The sequence below is a fragment of the Prionailurus viverrinus genome, chromosome C2 (genome assembly GCF_022837055.1).
Source record: "Prionailurus viverrinus isolate Anna chromosome C2, UM_Priviv_1.0, whole genome shotgun sequence".
Lineage (NCBI taxonomy): Eukaryota > Metazoa > Chordata > Mammalia > Carnivora > Felidae > Prionailurus > Prionailurus viverrinus.
The window spans coordinates 78,667,106-78,686,178 of record NC_062569.1 but is presented as its reverse complement, the minus strand read 5'-3'; the positions used below and the strand labels follow the sequence as shown (position 1 = coordinate 78,686,178).

The 19,073-nt window shown below is 46.0% G+C and overlaps 1 protein-coding gene across 8 annotated transcripts in view; it reads right to left on the bottom strand.

The window, feature by feature from the left end:
• ST6GAL1 (ST6 beta-galactoside alpha-2,6-sialyltransferase 1) overlaps positions 1 to 19,073 on the bottom strand; it is a 120,837-nt gene that overhangs the window by 8,379 nt on the left and 93,385 nt on the right. For all 8 annotated transcript variants that reach the window (XM_047876357.1, XM_047876351.1, XM_047876355.1 and 5 more), the window contains one exon: positions 12,168 to 12,265. In XM_047876357.1, coding sequence (XP_047732313.1) covers positions 12,168 to 12,265 — 98 coding nt within the window. The remainder of the gene's footprint in view (positions 1 to 12,167; positions 12,266 to 19,073) is intronic.

The following is a 19,073-nucleotide window of genomic DNA, read 5'->3' as shown; positions in this document are numbered from 1 at the left end:
TTCCTAAAATGGTAACATGGAAAGAAAAGCAATGGGCATGTGCCACTGGGGGCGAGGCAGGGATGTGAAGTTCAAGGATGAGACAACTGGCCTTGAGTTCCACAGCTGAGGACCACAGGAACTAGGAACCGAACCTACATCTTCTGACTTTAAGGGCGGTCCTCGGTCTGTGAGGAACATTGTTAAGTCCCGGCACAGATATTCAGTGCTGTGGTCCAAAGGCAGAGCAGGTGTCCCAACAAGCTGGTGGCAGGAAGGCCCAGAGAGCAGCGGCCAACCTCCTGCTGTTTTATACTTGTCTTCAGAATTCTACTGCTTCACTCCCTATTCCCATCCTTCTCCACCTCAAAGCAGCAGGTATATTGAGAGCATAAGTCTTTTCCTGAGCCATGCTTCTTTCTATGCAGAGTACTGACACCAGGTGATGTATGGGTACTCAGGAGGATTAGAGAGACCTGGAATTTTTAAGATGTCTCCAGCCCCTCTCCAGTAATCTTCTTAGTATACGAAGCAGGATGCAGGTGGAGCCAAGTTCTGGCACCCTAAGACTTTGCCACCATCTGTGGCTTCACTGTCCTCAGAAATCCCAAGCGAGCTGCTCAAAAGTCTTCTCCTTTACGATAAAGGAGAACAACAACGATTGCAGCAGATGCCCTTTAATGATGTTTACTACAAGCCAGGTACTTTTCATACAGTATCTCAGTTCATCTTCGCAAGAACCCCAGGAGGTAATTATTAATATGCTCATCTTATAAATAAGGAAATAGACACAGAGATGCTAAGAAACTCACCCAAGCCATCTTGCTAGTAAGCAAGGGGTCTGAACTAGAGCCCTTTTGTCTGGCTCCAGAGCCCATACTTCTGACCTACATACTACACTGCCTCCCACAAAGAGGGCAGGGGTGGGTCACCCATGGGTCTTGGGAGGAGATGTCAAAGAAAGCATTTGATGAGGGACATAGACATGTCAATGGGAATGTTGCTTCTTGTGTGAGTTGTAGCAAGTCACAGCGGGAAGATCCTTGAGGGACGAGATCCAAATCTGTCATTTTCAGAGGGGTAAACTGAGTTCCGTAGAGAAAAGAGACTTGTCCAAGGCTACCAAGTGAGCTTGGGACAGAGCCAGAACCAGAGTCTAGAGGCTGGCTCCTCCCCGAGTGTCTGTTTTCCCCCCCACAAGGCTATATTCATAAACCACGAGGCCCTTAAATAAGTGAGCACACCAACAGGGGCCGGGCCACCCTCAGTTCTCACCACATATGGTGGGGAAATGGCCATTCACCCAAGCCACTTGATGAGGCAAATGACAAAGCAGGACAATAAGTGCCAGTTTATCCAGAGGAGGAACAGAAAGTGAACACAGCCAGGACCCGTGCGGGGAGAGGGAAGAAACTAGCAAAGCACTCCTCAACCTTACATGGACCGGGCTCTGTACTTACCACATTAATTCTGATGTGAGATTTAAAGATGTCCTCAAAGACAAGAGAGCCTCAAAACTGCTTGGGCAAGTGGGGCAATGCTTCATGTCTAACCCACTCTGTGGTCTTAGGAGGGCAGCTGCCCCTCTCCAGGCTAAGGTAGCTTATTTATAGGACATTATCACCCTGTAAGGCCCTGCATGACCAGCCATGCCTGGACAGCATCTCAGTCTGTCTTGTTTTCAGCTGCAGCAGAGGGCACACGGGAGAGAATCAAAGTCTTTCCAAATGCTCCTGTACTTAACCTTGTGCAGAGTCTGACCTGAGTTCAAGGGATCCCAGGAGCCTCATGATGAGGAAAATAAGTCACTGCCATAGCAACGGAGCCCCAAGGAACACCTGCCAGGAAAAGGTTACACCAGGGAGATGGAAACCTATTTAAAATACTCTCTCCAGTCACAGAGTAAGAAATGGTCACTGCGGAAAGTTAGAAAAGACAAGAATATACACATATATCTATATATGGAAGAATAAAAAAATAACCCCAATCATTGTATTCTGCAGATCTTACCTGAATGGTTTTTATTCTTCCCAAATCTTTCTTCCCTCAGTTATGGACTGAACTTTGTATGTTGAAACCCTGACCCCCAACTGGACTATATTGGAGATAGGGCCTTCAGGGCAGTAATTAAGGTTAAATGAGGTCACAAGGATAGATCCCTAATCTGAGAAGATTGATATTCTTACAAGAAAAGGAAAAGATGCCAAAGATCTCTTTCTCTCCACATGCGCATAGGGGAAAGACCACATGAAGACATAGAGAGATGGTGGCCATTCACAGACCAGGAAGAGAGCCTTCATCAGAAACCAACCTTGATGGCACCTTGATCTTGTAGCTCCAGCCTCCAGAATTGTGAAAAAACAAATCTCTGTAGTTTAAGCCACCCTACCTGATGGCTTGTTACCTGGTACTTTGTTATGCGGGCCTAGGAAACTAATATACTCTGTGTGTGTGTGTGTGTGTGTGTGTGTGTGTGTGTGTGTGTGTGTGTGTAGATACTGATATCTTAACTATACAGTCTAGACTTAGTCGTTTTGTTAAACTCACACAGCAATTAAAGTCAATGTCTTCTCATGTATCCCTCACGGTATTTCCCAGCCCCAAACAGAGTATGAAAAGGAAGCTCTAAGGTTCCATAACTAGCCCAAGACCACACAGCCAGGAATGGATGGAGCTTGGATGCAAATCAAGGCCTGTCTGATCTTTTCCCACTGCACTAGACAACCTTCATTCGAAATAATAAGGGATAACAGAAGAAAGAGTGTGTTCTAGCTGATTTGCGAATTTGCCAGAGTCACAAAGGGGGTTAGTGCTATAGGGAGACAAACAAAGGGTGGTCAGCGTCTTGAGTAGATATGAGAAATGAAGTCTTGACCATGGTAAACTGGACCTGGACAGGAGGTGCCCAGGGCACCTCAAATGGAAAGCCACCAAGTCAGAGGGGCCTGAATTCTACCAGGCATCCCAGGAAGTCATCAAAAGAACCATAACTATGGGGCGCCTGGGTGGCTCAGGCAGTTAAGTGGCCAAATCTTGATTTCAGCTCAGGTCATGATCTCAGGGCCATGAGATTGAGCTTCAAGTCGGGCTCCGCATTGGGCATGGAGCCTGCGTAAGAGTCTCTCTCTCTCCCTCTGTCCCTCTTCCCTGCTTGCTCTGTCTCTAAGAAAAAAAAAAAAAGCCCCTTTCTGGAAGGGTAGATGACAACCACTTCCTGCCTTTTATAAGTGGGGTATGAGGTGATCATTTATTTTTTGTCCTTTGCCTATGGGGTATCTGGCTAGTCACGCAAGAAAATTGATCTGGCTCTCGCTGCGCTGCCCCAGAAGTAGGAGCTTGGGCAAAGATGGATCAATGCATTCATTAGGTACTATGAAGTATTTAAATAAGAAAGCTGTCTCTAATCCAGAACACCATGTATGCATATATTCAGGATAAAACGAATAACGATCAAACATTTAAAATGCAACAGATAAGTCTAGAATGAACTGGAATATCTTGTTATGCCAGAAGATACAGAGTGATAAGAAAAATGATAAGAGCAAGTATGTCATGGGGAAACAAGAGCTAGCTTGAAGGAACTCCCACTGGCCAAATCTGAAACCATGTGAATGCCAAAGTAATTCGGAACACTGGTGAATTACAAACCATTGAAAAAAAAATAAGGAATCCATGAGTTCTTACCAATAAAACATAGAGAAAGAAAGGAGAGGCGGGAGGGAGGAAATAAATGGGAGGAGGAGAAGTGAGGGTTACACTTACAGCAGAATTCTGAGTGCCAACCCAGTGATGCGGGGCAGGGAGAGCTATAGTTAGAAAGTACCATTTTGCAACCATCACAGTAAAGACTGGTTCAGGCAAAAGTGAGCCATGAATGCGAAATATAGGAGGAAATTTTGATGAGGAGCGGGACAGTGGCACAATATTCAAGTGTTCATCCACAGACCATAAAGGAAAAAGAATAAATGTTATGTGTATGTGTATCCCGATCCTGGACTGGCTCTTGTACTAAAAAAAAAAAAAAAAAAAAAAAAAAAAAATGCCATAAAAGACTAAATTATTAGGTCAATTAGGAAACAGATCTGTCTGGAATGCAGACAGATTAAAGTATGTTATCAGTGTAAATGTATGAAGTTCATAACTGTACTTTGGTTGAGTAAGACAATATTCTCATTCTTAGGAAATACAGACTGAAGTGTGTATTAACTTAGTCTGCTCAGGCTACTATAACAAAATACCAGAAACTGGATGCCTTGAACAGCAGACATTTATTTCTCACAGTTCTGGAGGCTGGGTAGCCCAAGATTGAGGTACCAGCACATTTGGTTTCGCAGTGAGAACCCACATTGTGGCTTGCAAATGGCTGCTTTTCTCCGTGTCCTCACCTGGTGGAATGAAAGTGAGCTCTGGTCTCTCTCTCTCCCTCCCTCTCTTTGTTCTTATCAGGACACTAATCCCATCATAGATCCCCTACCCTCAAGACTTCATCTACATCCAGTCATCTCCCAAAAGCCCCACTGCCAAACACCATTGCACTGGAAGTCAGGGCTTCGACATATGAATTCAGGAGAGACACATTCAGTTCATAACATTCTGTCCCTGGATCCTCCAAAATCACATCCTTCCAACATGCAAAATACATTAATTCCACCCAACATCCCGGATGCCTCAACTCACGCCAACATCAACTCTAAAGTCTAAAGTCCTACGTCTCATGTAAATATCTAAATCACATAAGGGTGAGGTAGTTCATCCTGAAGCAAAACTCTTCCAGCTGTGAACCCATGAAACCAGAAAAGTTATGTCCTTCCAAAATACAATGGTGGGACGGCATAGGATGGACATTCCCATTCCCAAAGGGGGAAATCCGAAGGAAGGAAGAAAGAGGTAACAGGTCCCAAGGAAGGCCAAAACCTAGCAAAGTAAATCCCACTAGATGCAGAGGTTTGAGAAGAATCTTCTTGGGGCTGGGCCTGGGTGGTTCAGTGGGTTAAGTGTCTGAATCTTGGTTTCAGCTCAGGTCATGATCTCACAGTTCATGGGTTTGAGTCTTGCATTGGGCTCTGTGCTCACAGTGCAGAGCCTGCTTGGTATTCTGTCTCCCCCTCTCTCTCTGCCCCTCCCTGCTCTCTCTCTCAAAAATAATTAAATAAACATTTTAAAAAATCCACTTTGGTTCAATGTCATGCCTCATGGACCCACTGGGGCCAGTCAGCAGTCATACCCCCAAGGCTCTGAGTAGCTGCCATCTGGCCTAATAAAACCACAGCAATGCCCCCCTCCCACCTTTGAAACCAAGGACGCAGCCCTGATGATTTCTGAATCACATCTGGGATCATACTTTTCCTGCTGCGAGGCACAATGACAGTTTGCAGCCAAAAATGCTCTGTGGTCTGGTCCTGTAGTATCTAAGAAGCCCAGGAGCCTTCCTCCACTTCGTCCTGTATCCGTTTCCTTCAGCTAAAGCTGGCGGTGTTTCTGCTGAGGTGGCTGATTAGGTCTGTGGTTCACACCCTTGCTGATCTCTTTATCATATGGTCTTGGGTCACCCCTTAGTTTCCTCTTCAGAACAAGCTTTCTCATTTTTTTTGCAGTATAGATAAGCCAAGAATTTTCCAAATCTTTAAGCTCTGTTTCCTTTTTGCTAAACAATTCCTTTTTAAATTCATTTTTCTCTACTCCTATCTCACTGAAAGCAGTCAGGAGAAACCAAGCTACTCCTTCAACATTTTGCTTAGAAATTACCTTAGATAAATATCCAATTTCTTTGCTCAAAAGTTCTACCTTCCACAAAACATTAGTACTCAGTCAAAATCTCTGCCACTTTATAATAAGGATCACTTTTTCTCCACTGTTCAATAACATGTTCCTCATTTCCACCTGAGATCTCACAGAATGGCCTTTATCATCCATATACCTGCCAGCATTCTGTTCATGACTATTTCCATATTCTCTAGAAAGATAGAAGCTATCTCTCCAGCTCCCATCTTTTTCTAACTTTTAATGTTTATTTTTGAGAGAGAGAGAGAGAGAGAGAGAGAGAGAGAGAGAGAGAGAGAGAGAACATGTGCACAAGCAGGGGAGGGGCAGAGAGCGAAGAAGACAGAGGATCTGAAGCAGGCTCTTCACTGACGGCAGTGAGCCTGATGTGAGTCTCAAACTCAGGAACCATGAGATCACAACCTGAGCCAAAATCAGATGCTCAACCAACTGAGCCACCCAGGCACCCTGGCTCTCCTCTTTCTTAGTCCTCACCAGAATGTCCCTTAGCATCTTTAGTTCTAGCATGCCCTCCAAATCTCCTCCAGCTTCTGTCAATTGCCCAGTTCTAAAGCCACTACACATTGTTATGTTTTTCTTATAGCTGCACCCCACTTCTCAGTACCAACAAATCTTAGCTCAGGCTGCTATGACACAATACCATAGACTGGATGGCTTAAGTGACAGGCATTTACTTCTCATGGTTCTAGAGGCTGGGAAGTCCAAGGTCAAGGCGCCAGCAGATTTGGTTCCTGGTAGAGCTGCCCATCCTGGCTTGTAGACAGCCACCTTCCTCACATGGGAGATATATCACGGGGACCCACACTCAAGACCTCATCCAAATATATTTATCTCTGAAAGATCCCATCCCAAATACAATCACATTGAAGGTTAGAGCTTCAACAAATGAGTTGATATAGTGGGGGGGGGCATAAACTTTCTGTCCTTAGGAATTAATGTCTACAATATATACAACTTACTCTCAAATGAAAACCTATTTTGAAGAATGAAAAGAGCAGATGAGACAGCAATGGGGTAAAATGAAAAAGTAATAGGGTCTGGATAAAGGCTATACAGGCAATCTTGGTTTTGGTCATATTATTGCAACTTTGCTGAAAGTTTCAAGTATTTGCAAATACAAAGCTGAAAAAATTTTTTTAAAGAATTTGGAGAAGTTTGGAGGCAGTCCGCTGAAGGAGCAGAAGGTTCTCTGGACTATACTCAACAAATATTTATTGCACACCGACTACATAATGGGCACTGGTCCAGGCATTTGGGTTTAAGAGTGAACCAAACAGACAAACACGCCTCCTCTTGGAGCCCATACGCCATGGTGGGAGAGCCAGGCAATAAATGAGATGGATAACCAGGATGATGGTAGAGATAGGCGTGGACTGGGAAGGTACCAGCAGGGAGCCAGGGAAGAGCCTGACCCAGCTGTGACGAGGCCTTCATCCTGCACGGGTCTGACGTTACCCTATGTGGGTTGTGCGGACCACCTTTTCTTCCTGGGCCTCGGTCATCCTGTCTGGAAAGTGAAATGACCCCACAAGATCGTGGGCTCCACAAGCACAGGGAACACGTCTGTCTCTGTTTTACTGCTGTTGCGGGCTGCTGAATTCCAGCTCCCTTCACAGAGGCTGGCACAGAGCAGATAATCAATGAGAATTTGTGGCATGAATTCGTGGCTAGTTGATCTCCAAAGTCCTTTTACGCCCTGTGAATTCCAATACAAAGGATGTCCTATCACATCAGACACCACACCGGATTCTGTAGACATTAAAAGGATAATGAGGGAATATTATGAACAACTTTAGGCCAATAAATTCAATAACTCAGAAGAAATGAACAAATGCCTTGAAAGACACAAACTACCAAAGCTCAGTCAAGAAGGAACAAGTAACACGATTAGCCCTAAGTCTATTAAAGAAATTGAATTTGTAGCTAAAAAAAAACTTCCCACATGGTAAATTATAGGTCCAGATGGCTTTATTGGCAAAACCTACCAAAATTCAAAAAGAAAAAAAAAAAAAAGAAAAAGAAGAATACTAGTTCTACACAAACTCTTCCAGAAAATTGGCAAATGAACCTCGATCCAAATCCCACCTCTAACGTTTCCTTTCTGCTCTCCCCTGAGCAACTCACTGAGACTCTTTGAGCCTTGTGTCCCCACTGAAATGGCCTCACTGAAATGGTGCTCATACCAACCTGGGCCTGAAACAAGTATTGAACAAGTGGCACAGGCTATGGTCTCAGGATAAGCCCCTGTATGTGATCAGAGAATGTCCCAGTTGAAATCCAATCAGCACACATTCTGGCCATGCACGTGATGTAGGCTTTCTCTCCCCAGCCTGGAAGAACTTCGTAGGCAAACCTACCATAGCCTTAAATTAAAATATTTACAGGATGGGGTTTACCTCTTCACTAATCATCTGGAAAAGATGCCTAAGAAGGGGGCAGCCTCCCAGATCCAAGAGACTTTGCAGGGCTCCTCCGTGCTCTCTCTTCTCGATCGCTGCCGCCTACCAGTCTGGAGATCATACCTATTCTCTCCGAGGTCATACTCTCCAGCCCCAAAGTGGCCAGCATGGCCTGGAAATCCTGCTCTGTTCCTCTAGCTGGCCCCTTCCTCTGCTCTCCTCTTTGCTTTCTTTGCTTAAACCTCCTCTACGGAAATCCCTCTTCCCCTCAGCCTCCCTACAAAAAGCCTCCTTTTCTTTACATCCTCCTTTGCAGAGAAAAAAGAAGCCCTTTCGTCCTTCCACTATAAACCACCTCCAGCTACACTTTTCCTAGGCTTCTTCCCTTCTGACTCCGTCCTATGGGGCTTGATCCTCAACTGGGCTTTGGATCAACTCCCTCCTCCCCATGATTTACTTACTATCGCCTCTTTTTACTATATTCACTTCCTCCCTCTATTAACTGGTTTCTCCTCACTGACTTAAAAACATTTTTTATTGTGGTAAAATACAACATAAAATGATCCATTTTAACCATTTTTAAGCGTACAGCACAGTGACATGAAGTTAATTCATGCTGTTACACAACCATCGCCACCCTCCATCTACACAACTTCCTCATCTTCCCAAACTGAAACTCTACACCCATTAAACAATAATTCCTCCTCCCCGCCCCAGGATCCAGAAACCACCGTTCTACTTTCTCTCTATGAATTTGACTCCTCTAGGAACCTCATGTAAGCGTAACCACGTAGCATGTGCCCTCTTGTGACTCTCTTCCCACTGCCTTTTAAATGTACTCCATTCTCTCCAATCTAAAGAATGAGAAGAACAGAAACTGGTCCTGGAGCCTTCGACCCTCTACAGCTATCGTCCTACTTCGCTTCTGCCCTTCAGAGCCAGCCTTCTTGAAAGAACTATCCACATTTGCCTTTCCCACTCACCCTTGACCCTATGCTCCAGTGTGGTTTCTGGCTTCACCACTCTCCCCGACAGCTGCTGTTGAAGGTGCTCGTCGCTTTTGCCAACGAGAGAAGAGTGCTTTTCAATCTTTACCTCTGTTGGCCTCAGCAGAGACAGTGCTGATTACCTCCTCTTTCTATTTTTGTTACCCAAAGCCCTGCGTAGAACTTCTGCCTACACCCTGTCCCTCATGCTCTCATCCGGCCCCGCTGTTTCATCGCCTCACAGATAAAGATGACTCGCAAATTCCCACGTCCGGCCCAGAGCCCTCCACTGAACTCCAGCCCCCTCTGTACAGCTGCCTGCTTGACATCTCTTCACAGGTATCTACCAGGCAGCTCCGATCAACCCTATCCAGAGCCACGGTTTCTATCCTACCCTCCTCTCTGACCCTAGCCCTCACAACCCAAAACGTCTTCAAGTTACTTACAATCCCTGTGACTTCCGGCCGGCCAGCCAGCCACACAAGCCCGGTACCACCTGCTGCCCCTCTCCCTTCACCCCTCACTAACACCTGTGGACCACAGATGCCAAATAGCTCTTGAATCTGTTCTCTTCCCACCCTCCCCCTCATTTCTACTCTGAGGCAACTACTGGCATTTCATTGACTGTGGCGAACTGTGCCTCCTAACTGTGCCTCTCTCCACGCGCTGCAGGGCCTCTGCTCGGATGGATGCCGGCAACTTTTGCCAAGTGCAAGTCTGGTCACGCCGCCGAGGATACTCCTGACCACAGCGCCTTGGCTCGGAGCACCCTTACCTTCAGCCTCAGCGCTCACCACACCCCCATGCGCATTACTCCCTCCCCGGGCCCTCGCCTTCCCCTGCCCCCTTCCACACATGGCCTTACCCAGGCTGTTGCCTCTTCGTGAGAGGCCCCAGCCCTTCTCATCCTCTACACCTACACAGCTGTGTCACCTCCTCGCAACTCCTGATATCCCTGATCAGGGAAAATTTCCCTGTGTGAACCCTGGTAGCACTTTGATCCTGTCCTCTGCAGTTCTCTGTAGCAACTTTCTATGTCCCTGCATGACGATTGTATCTGTAGGCAGCACATGAAAGGGCCCACTGTATCCCCCAAGCCCATCTCAGTGTCTGCCCACGTAAACGTAAGAGTGGCCATCATCCATCGATGTATGTGCCGGGTACGAGGCGCTCGGCATGGTCTTCTGGCTTATTCCCCATAACGATCTTGTGCTGTGAGGAAGGTACTATTATCCTCCCCTCTCCACAGAGGAACAGACGGAGGAGGCTTAAGTAACTTCCACATGATCATTTAGCCACTAAGAAGCAGAGCGGGTTTCAACCCTAGGCGGCTCTACATACCGCCTCCTACCTTCCACTCAGTACTGCCCACAGTTGTGAAAGGGGACGATGGGAGGGAGAGAAGGAAGCAGAATAAACATCTCTCCTGGATATTCAGGAACCATCTTACATAGAAGAACAGGTTAAGCCTTAGCACTTCCTGAGGTGCCCTCCAGCTCCAGGATTTCTTGGACTGGGTTACAAGAAGGAAAAGGAGAAAGAAGGAAAATCTCATCCCAACTCCTCTGCCCGATTTCCTAGATTTGGGAGGGTCCAAGCAGCCAGGAAGTTCTAGCCTCATCTCCCTCTACAGGGCAACACAAATCCATACCCCACCCCCACGATAGCCAGATCTGTCTGACTGTCTCCTTCATTTCCTATCGGCATCTCTGTCCTGCCAATACCACTTTTTAGAATGCCTCCCTATCACTATTTCTCCAAATCCTGCCCATCTTTCAAAGTCTAGCTCCGATGCCACGTGCTTCAGGAAGCCCCTTGCCGACCATTCTATTTTTTTTTAATCTGCCCTCTTATAGTTTATAACAAAAGTAGACTTGAACCCAAAGTATAACGTTAAATAATAAATAGGAACTGAAAGCACTTAGAGGCTACTGAGGATAGAACAGTGACAGAAAGTGACATCATCATCAAGGGATTTGAGTAAGAATGGAAAACAAGATGGCACCCACTTGAAAGAAGTTCAGTTCGTCAATCCTAGTTCCCTCATAAAAAGGCTCCTAGGAGTGTGGGCCTCAAATGAAAGTGGGCCGTGTAGGAGGCAGCTTCTGCCCAGCTGGGGAGTTCCTCAAGGGCAGGCAGTGAAGAGATCACTGTCTGAGAAAAACAGAAGTGGAGCCCTGGCAGAGGAGTGGAGAAATGCAGGCCTCTTGCAACACCGCAGAAAGGGCATGATGATCACCCCAGAATGCACTCCATGCCCACGGAGTCCCAGGAAACGGACAGAGTCTAAACCCTGACGTAAAACAGCCAGAGTCTGTGTGTTTACTCAGAGAACAGAAAACACTGACGGTCATGAGTGAGGTGAATGGGTGTCCAGACGTCTCATGCTAGTTTTGATACTCATGTCTTCCAGTTTTTGGGGGTTTTTTGAAACCACTAATTAAAATCTATTAACAGAACTCTGTGGCAAGAGTATGTCTCCAGTTTCTATTCGTTTTGAGAAATCAGCATATGCTACCTGGAAATACTTCAGGAAGCCAATTATCTAGGGGAATTCATGAGGTAATACATGAATTCTAATGCCATATAACACATAATCATGTGGTGATGGTGTCTTTCAATATTTGTAGACTATTTTACAGCTTATGAAACATGTCCACATTCTTGCTTCACTTACTTTTCACAGCAGCCCTCACTGTCTGATATTCTCTGCTACGTTGTCCCTCATGCAAAACTCCGGATATAACCTGGCAGCTACGGGGACTGCATAACTCTGTTTTCTCCGGGCACTGGACACCTCCGTTAATACAAACTAATGCCCCGGGAGCTTTTCACGAACACATCACCAGGTTGGGTCTTGGGATCACTGTCTTCTCCTTCTCCAGTGAGGAATCCAGGACTCAGGAAGGTCATGGGACTTAATTCATTTGGCATCTTGGATGTGCTCCTAGCAGATGGTTCTACGTTGGAGCCCATCCTGTGGTCCTTCCCTCACTCCAGAGCTGCACAGAAGAAATTTTACCTGAGAATTCATCAGGCGAATAGTGGTTTTCGTGCCCACATCTTGTTGGAAATTGGCTGTGGGCGCCCCATTAAATCTCAGGACTGCGTCATGATCATCTATAAACCACAAGGAAACAGAAAAGAGGTGATGAGCACCAGCAACATGAAGAAACAGAGAACGGTCTGGAGGGAGACAGGGCAGGAGGAAGGGGAGGGGTGAGAGAATAACACTTCCCAACCTTTATCCCATCAGGGCACACAGGGGGAAAGGGTCACATGCGTATGGGGCAATCAGGTGCAGTTTGCAGACGGAGAGGACCACCTGTCCGCCCGGCCACAGAGAAAGCTAAGGAGGCTCATATTGCGGCATCCCTGAAATCCACTCAATGGTTCCAGTGTGCCTGGGCGCAACAGAAAAGTGAACGGGGCCAGTGTGCTACCGAAAGTGCAATCACTGTTCCAGCTACCAAAGGAGCAAACCAAATAATCTTTTGGTATTACCAGTAGGTCATACTTCCCAATCCCTGTCAGAAAAACAAAGACTCTACCGTAACTCAGGGTAACCCACGAGTGCAAAGTCCCCATAGCACTCTGAAAAGCTTGCAGTGCTCAGGGAATTGGAAGCATTTATTATGGCACCCAAGACACCTCCCTAAGTGTTCCATTAGGAACCTGAGGCCCAAAGAAGGGTCACAAACCTGGGTGGTGGCAGAGACGGAACAGCAGGTCGTAGATCTAAACGGAACCCCACATTTCCTATTTAAAAAGAAAACCTCTTTGGGGTACCTGGGTGGCTCAGTCGGTTGAGCATCCAACTCTTAGTTTCGACTCAGGTCATGATCTCACGGTTCATGAGATCGAGCCTCGTGTCTGAGATCGAGCTCTGTGTCATCGGGCTCTGTGCGAACAGCACAGAACCTGTTTGGGATTCTCTCTCTCCCTCTCTCTGCCCCTCCCCCATGCTCGCACATGCATTTGCTGTCTCTCTCTCTCAAAATAAACAAATAAACTTTAAAAATACTAAAATAAATGGAAAAAAAAGCCTCTTTGTCAGAAGCAATGTCTTAAATCCAGGCAAGATCAAACAGGACATGTGTTTAAAAATCCATTCACTCCCCGTCTCTAGTTCCCCGTCCTTGTAGCTGTTTCAGCAGAGCTTGGAAGACCTGGAGAAGTTTCTCTACGTGGCATTGACCAATCTCATGGAGGAGAGAACTAACGACGTTTAAGATCTATCCCAACCCTGAGCCAACCTCCTATGAGCTCATCCCATTTTACTTGATCAAGCAAGTTTGGGGTTCACCCGTAAAATCTGCACAGGGTTTGGAGGTCAGCCCAATTCTCTGCTGTTGTATTTCCCTCCTTGTGGGAAATTTATTTGGGGTGGTTCGTCATCCACAGAGGTGGCATCGAAAGGTGGAGGGGGTCGGGACAATACAAGACGATCCGAAAAAAGAATACCCATAGAGTTAAGGGATGAACTCCTCCCTCTTTATTTCAATTCTAATCTAGGTCTTAAGCCTCAGGAGTCTAGACATCTCAGCCACAAAAACAACCTGATCTTAATCCTAGGACAAATTTTATCAAAATGGGCTTGGAAGTTACATGACATGTCCATAGTCCTCACTTTATCAGCTTACAGGGCAGTCATACTGAACTGCAAATAGGGCAGAAGGCGTATCTTTACACAACTCAGATTGCAACACATTTGGCAGAACTGGTCACTGGCTTCAAAAGTGACCGGCGGTAATCACACCAGAAACGTAGATGCATCAGGAACTTGACTTAGTCAGCTCCCCCATTTCACAGGCGAGCAAACGACTAATCTGAGCACCCCAGTACCAAAAAAATGACAAACTCAGATGGAGTAACTGAGAATTGAATAAAAGGACTATTTCCAAAGTTGTAGGTAGAATTTACTTTTTTTTTTTTTAAGTTTCGTTATTTATTTTTGAGAGAGACAGAGACAGCACGAGTGGGGGAGGAGCAGAGAAAGAGAGGGAGACAGAATTCTGAGCAGGCTCCGCGCTGTCTGCACAGAGTCCGACAGGGGGCTCAAACTCACCAACCCATGAGATCACGACCGGAGCCAAAACCAAGAGTCAGATGCTTAACTGACTGAGCCACCCAGGCACCCGGCAGGTAGAAATTAAAGAAATCAACAAGGAATGGGCGAAACCCCAGGGATGACCACAGTGGGAGCCATTCCTACCCTTGCACCTGACGTGGCAAGCAGAGCAGAGGCCCTGAACTGAAGAAGGCCACCTGTCGGGACTGGTGGCTGTTAGGGGAATACAGCTACTGCTAATGTCTAGGCAGTGAGAAGGGAATCGATTCCTCAACCTCTCTCTTCTCCTTGCCTCTGATTTCTCGGCCTGAGGGTAAAGAGAGAGAGCAGGGCTCAGAGACAGAGAGGGCTGCTTGAAAGGAGCTGAACTTTTAGTCGGGAAGAGAAGCAGTCTGTGGTTATTCTGCACGGAAAGAGCTGGGGGCAGGGGGTGGGGGGGACAGGCACTCCAACTTCACTCTCTCCCTTCTCAGTTTTACAGCAGCACTTGTATTGTCCAGTCCCAAATAAAAGCCAGAGGAGAAGGAAGCCCAGCTGACACGGTCCCAAATGTAAATTCCCAGGGCACAGAGTCAGACAGGAAAAGGAAGAGAGTGGGTCTGGAGGGCTAAATGGAGAACACCCAGCACCAGAGGCTTAGGGATACGTCCTTGGTATTGACCATCAGGAAACAACATGTTTTTGTTCATTCAACAAATACTGGCTAAGCACCTACTTCTGTCGGGCACAGTTCTAGGTGCTAGAGACAATGGCCGCGAGCAAGAAAGATAATAAGGTCCTTGCCCTTAGACCTTAGATCTTGTAATCTACTGCAAGGAGGAAACCAATAAATGAGCCCAGCAACCTCTACTCAAGATAATTACAGACTGTGATTAATACTATGGCACAGATAAAGTGAGCTGTGTAACAGGGGCCCTGAAGGGATCTCCTTTGTATGGTGTGATGATTTGGGACACGCTGCTGCCATCCAAAGGGAGGCCAGGCACAAGAAGGGTTTAGGGAAGTATATTTCAGCCAGAGGGTGCAGCACTGTGGGGACCCTAAGGAGAGTAAGGACTTGTCTGGAGACGAGTGAGGTGAGAGAAAGAAAAGATGCGTTAAAGAAGCTGGCAGAAACCCGGCCACACAGGCTGTGGAGGCCACAGGTATGAAGTCTGGATTTTATTCTAAGGAAGAAAAAAAAAAAACCAATCAAAGAAGAAAACTTTAAAACAGGCCACTAAATTGGGCTCATAAAGAAAGAGGACAGCATCCTCGTTTGCCAAAACAGTGCTTTGCTAGTGAAGGCGAAGAAGTTCTGAAATCAAATAGGCCTCCAGGAAGTCGCCAGGAAAAAGCCACAGCTACTGGGAGCCCAGCAAATGAGCCCTGCAAGGGGAAGGCTGCAGAAAACGGGCCACCACTTCTGTTTAACTTAGAATGAGAGAAAGAGAGGGACACAAATTAGAAAATGAAGAAATAAATGCACCACCATATGCTCAGGATATAACTGCATGCCAAGAATATTCAACAGAATCAGCTCATTAGTAAATTCATCAATACACCAAAATCTACTGCCTCCAGGTATAGTAACTCTAAATAGCTGGAAATAATAATGAAAGAAATTTTATCATAGTTTAGACCAACCTCTTTGTGTATTTTCAAATGAGCTTAATAAATCATGTAAGCATACTTGGAAGGCTGAATTCTGGTTCTGGTCAGGAAAACTAGATATAATACACATCAGGGCGAGGAAATTATGGCCTGAAGGCCAAAACTGGCCCAGTCTCTGTTTTGCAAATAAAGTTTTATTGGAACATAATGAGGTTCATTCATTTACTACTGTCTAGTTTGCTTTTCCACTACAACCGCAGAGTTGAGTAGCTGTGAGAGACACTCTATGGCCTCAAAACCAAAAATATTTGCTGTCCAGCCCTTCATGGGAACTGTCTGCCGATCCCTGATACAAACAATCATACCTTCTGAGCTACACGATCCAGGGATGTCTTCTCAGTCCTCACTCTGCACAAGAACTCCATCTGCCCAGAATCTGCCCAAACTCCACTCCCCTTGCCTTGCATATGACACACACCCAGTTCTCCCTGTTCCTTCTCACTGGCCTTCTGAATGTCTCCGCCTTCCCTGTTCTTTCTCCACCTCTTAATGTTTATTTATTTTTGAGAGTGAGAGAGACAGAGTGTGAGAAGGGGACGGGCAGAAAGAGAGGGAGACACAGAATCTGAAACGGGCTCCAGGCTCTGAGCTGTCAGCACAGAGCCCGACGCAGGGCTCGAACTCACAAACCACGAGATCATGACCTGAGCTGAAGTTGGACGCTCAACCGACTGAGCCACCCAGGCACCCCTCTCCATCTCTTGAATGTATACTTTCTCTAGGTTTTCTCCTCAGCCCTCTCCTGGACTAAACTATCACCTCAGCACAAAGGACTCCTCAATCTGATCTCCCACCCCGACCCTTCCCCAGAATCAAATACCAAATCGCATAGGTATCTACCCAGGGAATTGACAAACACATCAGACTCAGCATTTCCAAGACACCACCTGTCTTCCTCTAGAAGCAGGCTCCCCTGTGATAGGAGACAGCCCGCTCCCAGGCTAGAAACTCTGGCTCCTGCTGATCACTCAAGGTCATTTCTAGTTAGACACCAGTTTCTGCCTCTTCTCAAATCAGACCCACCACCACGATCACCGCTCAGACAATCCTGGCACTTCTCCCCCGGAAGTTCTCAACTAGAATGCCCTTCTCCTATGGGAGAGCAAGTAAGTGAGAATATGAAGGGGTTTTTTTTAAGCTGATAAGGGATTCATCACATCAAAATTTTTATTTTATGTTTTATTTGAGAGAGAGAGAGAGAGAGAGAGAGCGAGCGGGAGAGGGGCAGAGAGACAGAATCTCAAGCAGGTTCCATGTTGAGCATGGAGCCTGATGTGAGGCTCAATCCCACGACCCTGGAACCTGAGAGTTGGACACTCAACCAACTGAGCTATCCAGGCACCCCGCTGTCTCTGTTTTAAATATTGTTATTCTGCAGAAGACCTTGTTAGAAGAATCCTGTCACTACCAATAAGCACAACACTATAATGGAGATTTAAAAATAATAGAAGCACTGATTCCTACTGTATCTTCAGGTCCTGAGATTCTGTAATTTTACTGATTACATGAGGACTAATTGTCTCTTTTGGCCTCACCTACCTGAATAATTTTCAGCCTTTCTGTTTGAAAACCATTAGTGGAGTAGGAATTCTTAACCTGGGGACTGTGGACCAACTTCATGGGATTCATGAATCCCTAAAATCGTGTGCAAAATACCTGTGGGTTAGGTGTGTATAAAGTGTGTGTGTGTGTGTGTGTATTAAATCAGTCTACGTGTTTTTCCAGAGAGAAAGTCCACAGCTTCCAGCCAATTATTCTTAGAGGTCTCTGTGACCCCACAAAGTTAAAAGTCAGAATCTATCAATTTGCTTTTTTAAGAAATCCTTCACAGTTAATAAAGATGGAAAGCCTGTCCATATTTATAAACATGTGTGCAACACAAAGAAATGCAGTTGCTTTAGGCTCCTTAGTTCCCTTACTTGGAGAGAATGTGTTTTCCATCCTTGTGAAATGAATCAGGCTAAAGAAAGCAAAGCACAGGAAGCCTTCCCCTTCTGTCAGGCTCTGGAAGGTCCTGGAGCAGGTGAGGTCATATGTCTCCTTTTTTATTCCCTGCACATAACTGCCAGGAAAAATGGTCTGAAAGTCTCTCAAAGGAAGAAAAGTAGACCCAAATGGGATTCTCTGCAGCAGAAAGAAGTGGTGAGATCACATTTTGTGCTTCCCCAAATAGTCAGTACTTCCTAATAAAAGCTGCCAAGGTGACTGGCCCCACCCCCACTTCTGCTTTTGCCTTTCTGGTTTCTTTGGGGCTGTGTTTTCTAAAAACTCAGTGTGGAGGTTTTTTTGTTCATCCAGAATGGATCCTTTCCTTCATCCTTTCTTCCTTCCTGATTTTTGCTCTGTAGTGGTCATGTTTAGAATGTCCCAGGTGCTAGCTGATGCTCTTTTTCACGTGAAATCATCACTGTCTGCCGGGTGATGGAATTGCGTTGCGGTTTCAGGGAGAGCCCGATACTTCTATGAACTGGAACCGCCTGTATTTTTATGCACTCCATACAAGTTTGGAGTGATGTGCATAAACGTTAGAATAACCTTTTTCTATAGACGAGAGTTATAGTTTCAAGTGTGTATTTCCCTGGAAAAACTTTGATCTTGAGACGTAACAAAAATTGCACGTTGGACTTCAAATGTTCTGCTTTTTAATAGGGCATCTCCTCTGGGCATTTAGCCTAACAAATGTTTTAAGGGATTCATTCATTCTTTACAAACTTTTTTGTAAGTTTATTTTTTTTTATCTTGAGAGAGAGAGCAGGAAGGCTGAGAGGGAGAGAGAGAGAATTCCAGGCAGGCTCAGCACTGTCAGCACCGACCCCGATGCGGGGCTCGATCTCAAGAACTGTGAGATCATGACCTGAGCCGAAATCAAGAGTCAGACGCTTGACTGAGCCACCCAGGCGTCCCTCATTCATTCTTTTATTCCTTCACGGATCTATCAACAACACAGAGCAGGAGCTTAGAATCCAGAGGGGAAAGAAAGGGGGTAGGCCTTTTGTTGAAGGCCTGGGAGCATCAGGCAGCATGCCTCGCCCATAGCCTTCCCACTCTACCTGGAATCTGTCCAGCTATTTCTCCACTATTGAACATATTGGATGGTTTCAAATGGTTTGCTTTTACACACTGCACCACTAACAGGGGTTTTGGGCGGATAACTTAAGTGACGAGAGGGGAAATATCCACAGCAGTGGGTCCAGAAGACCAAAC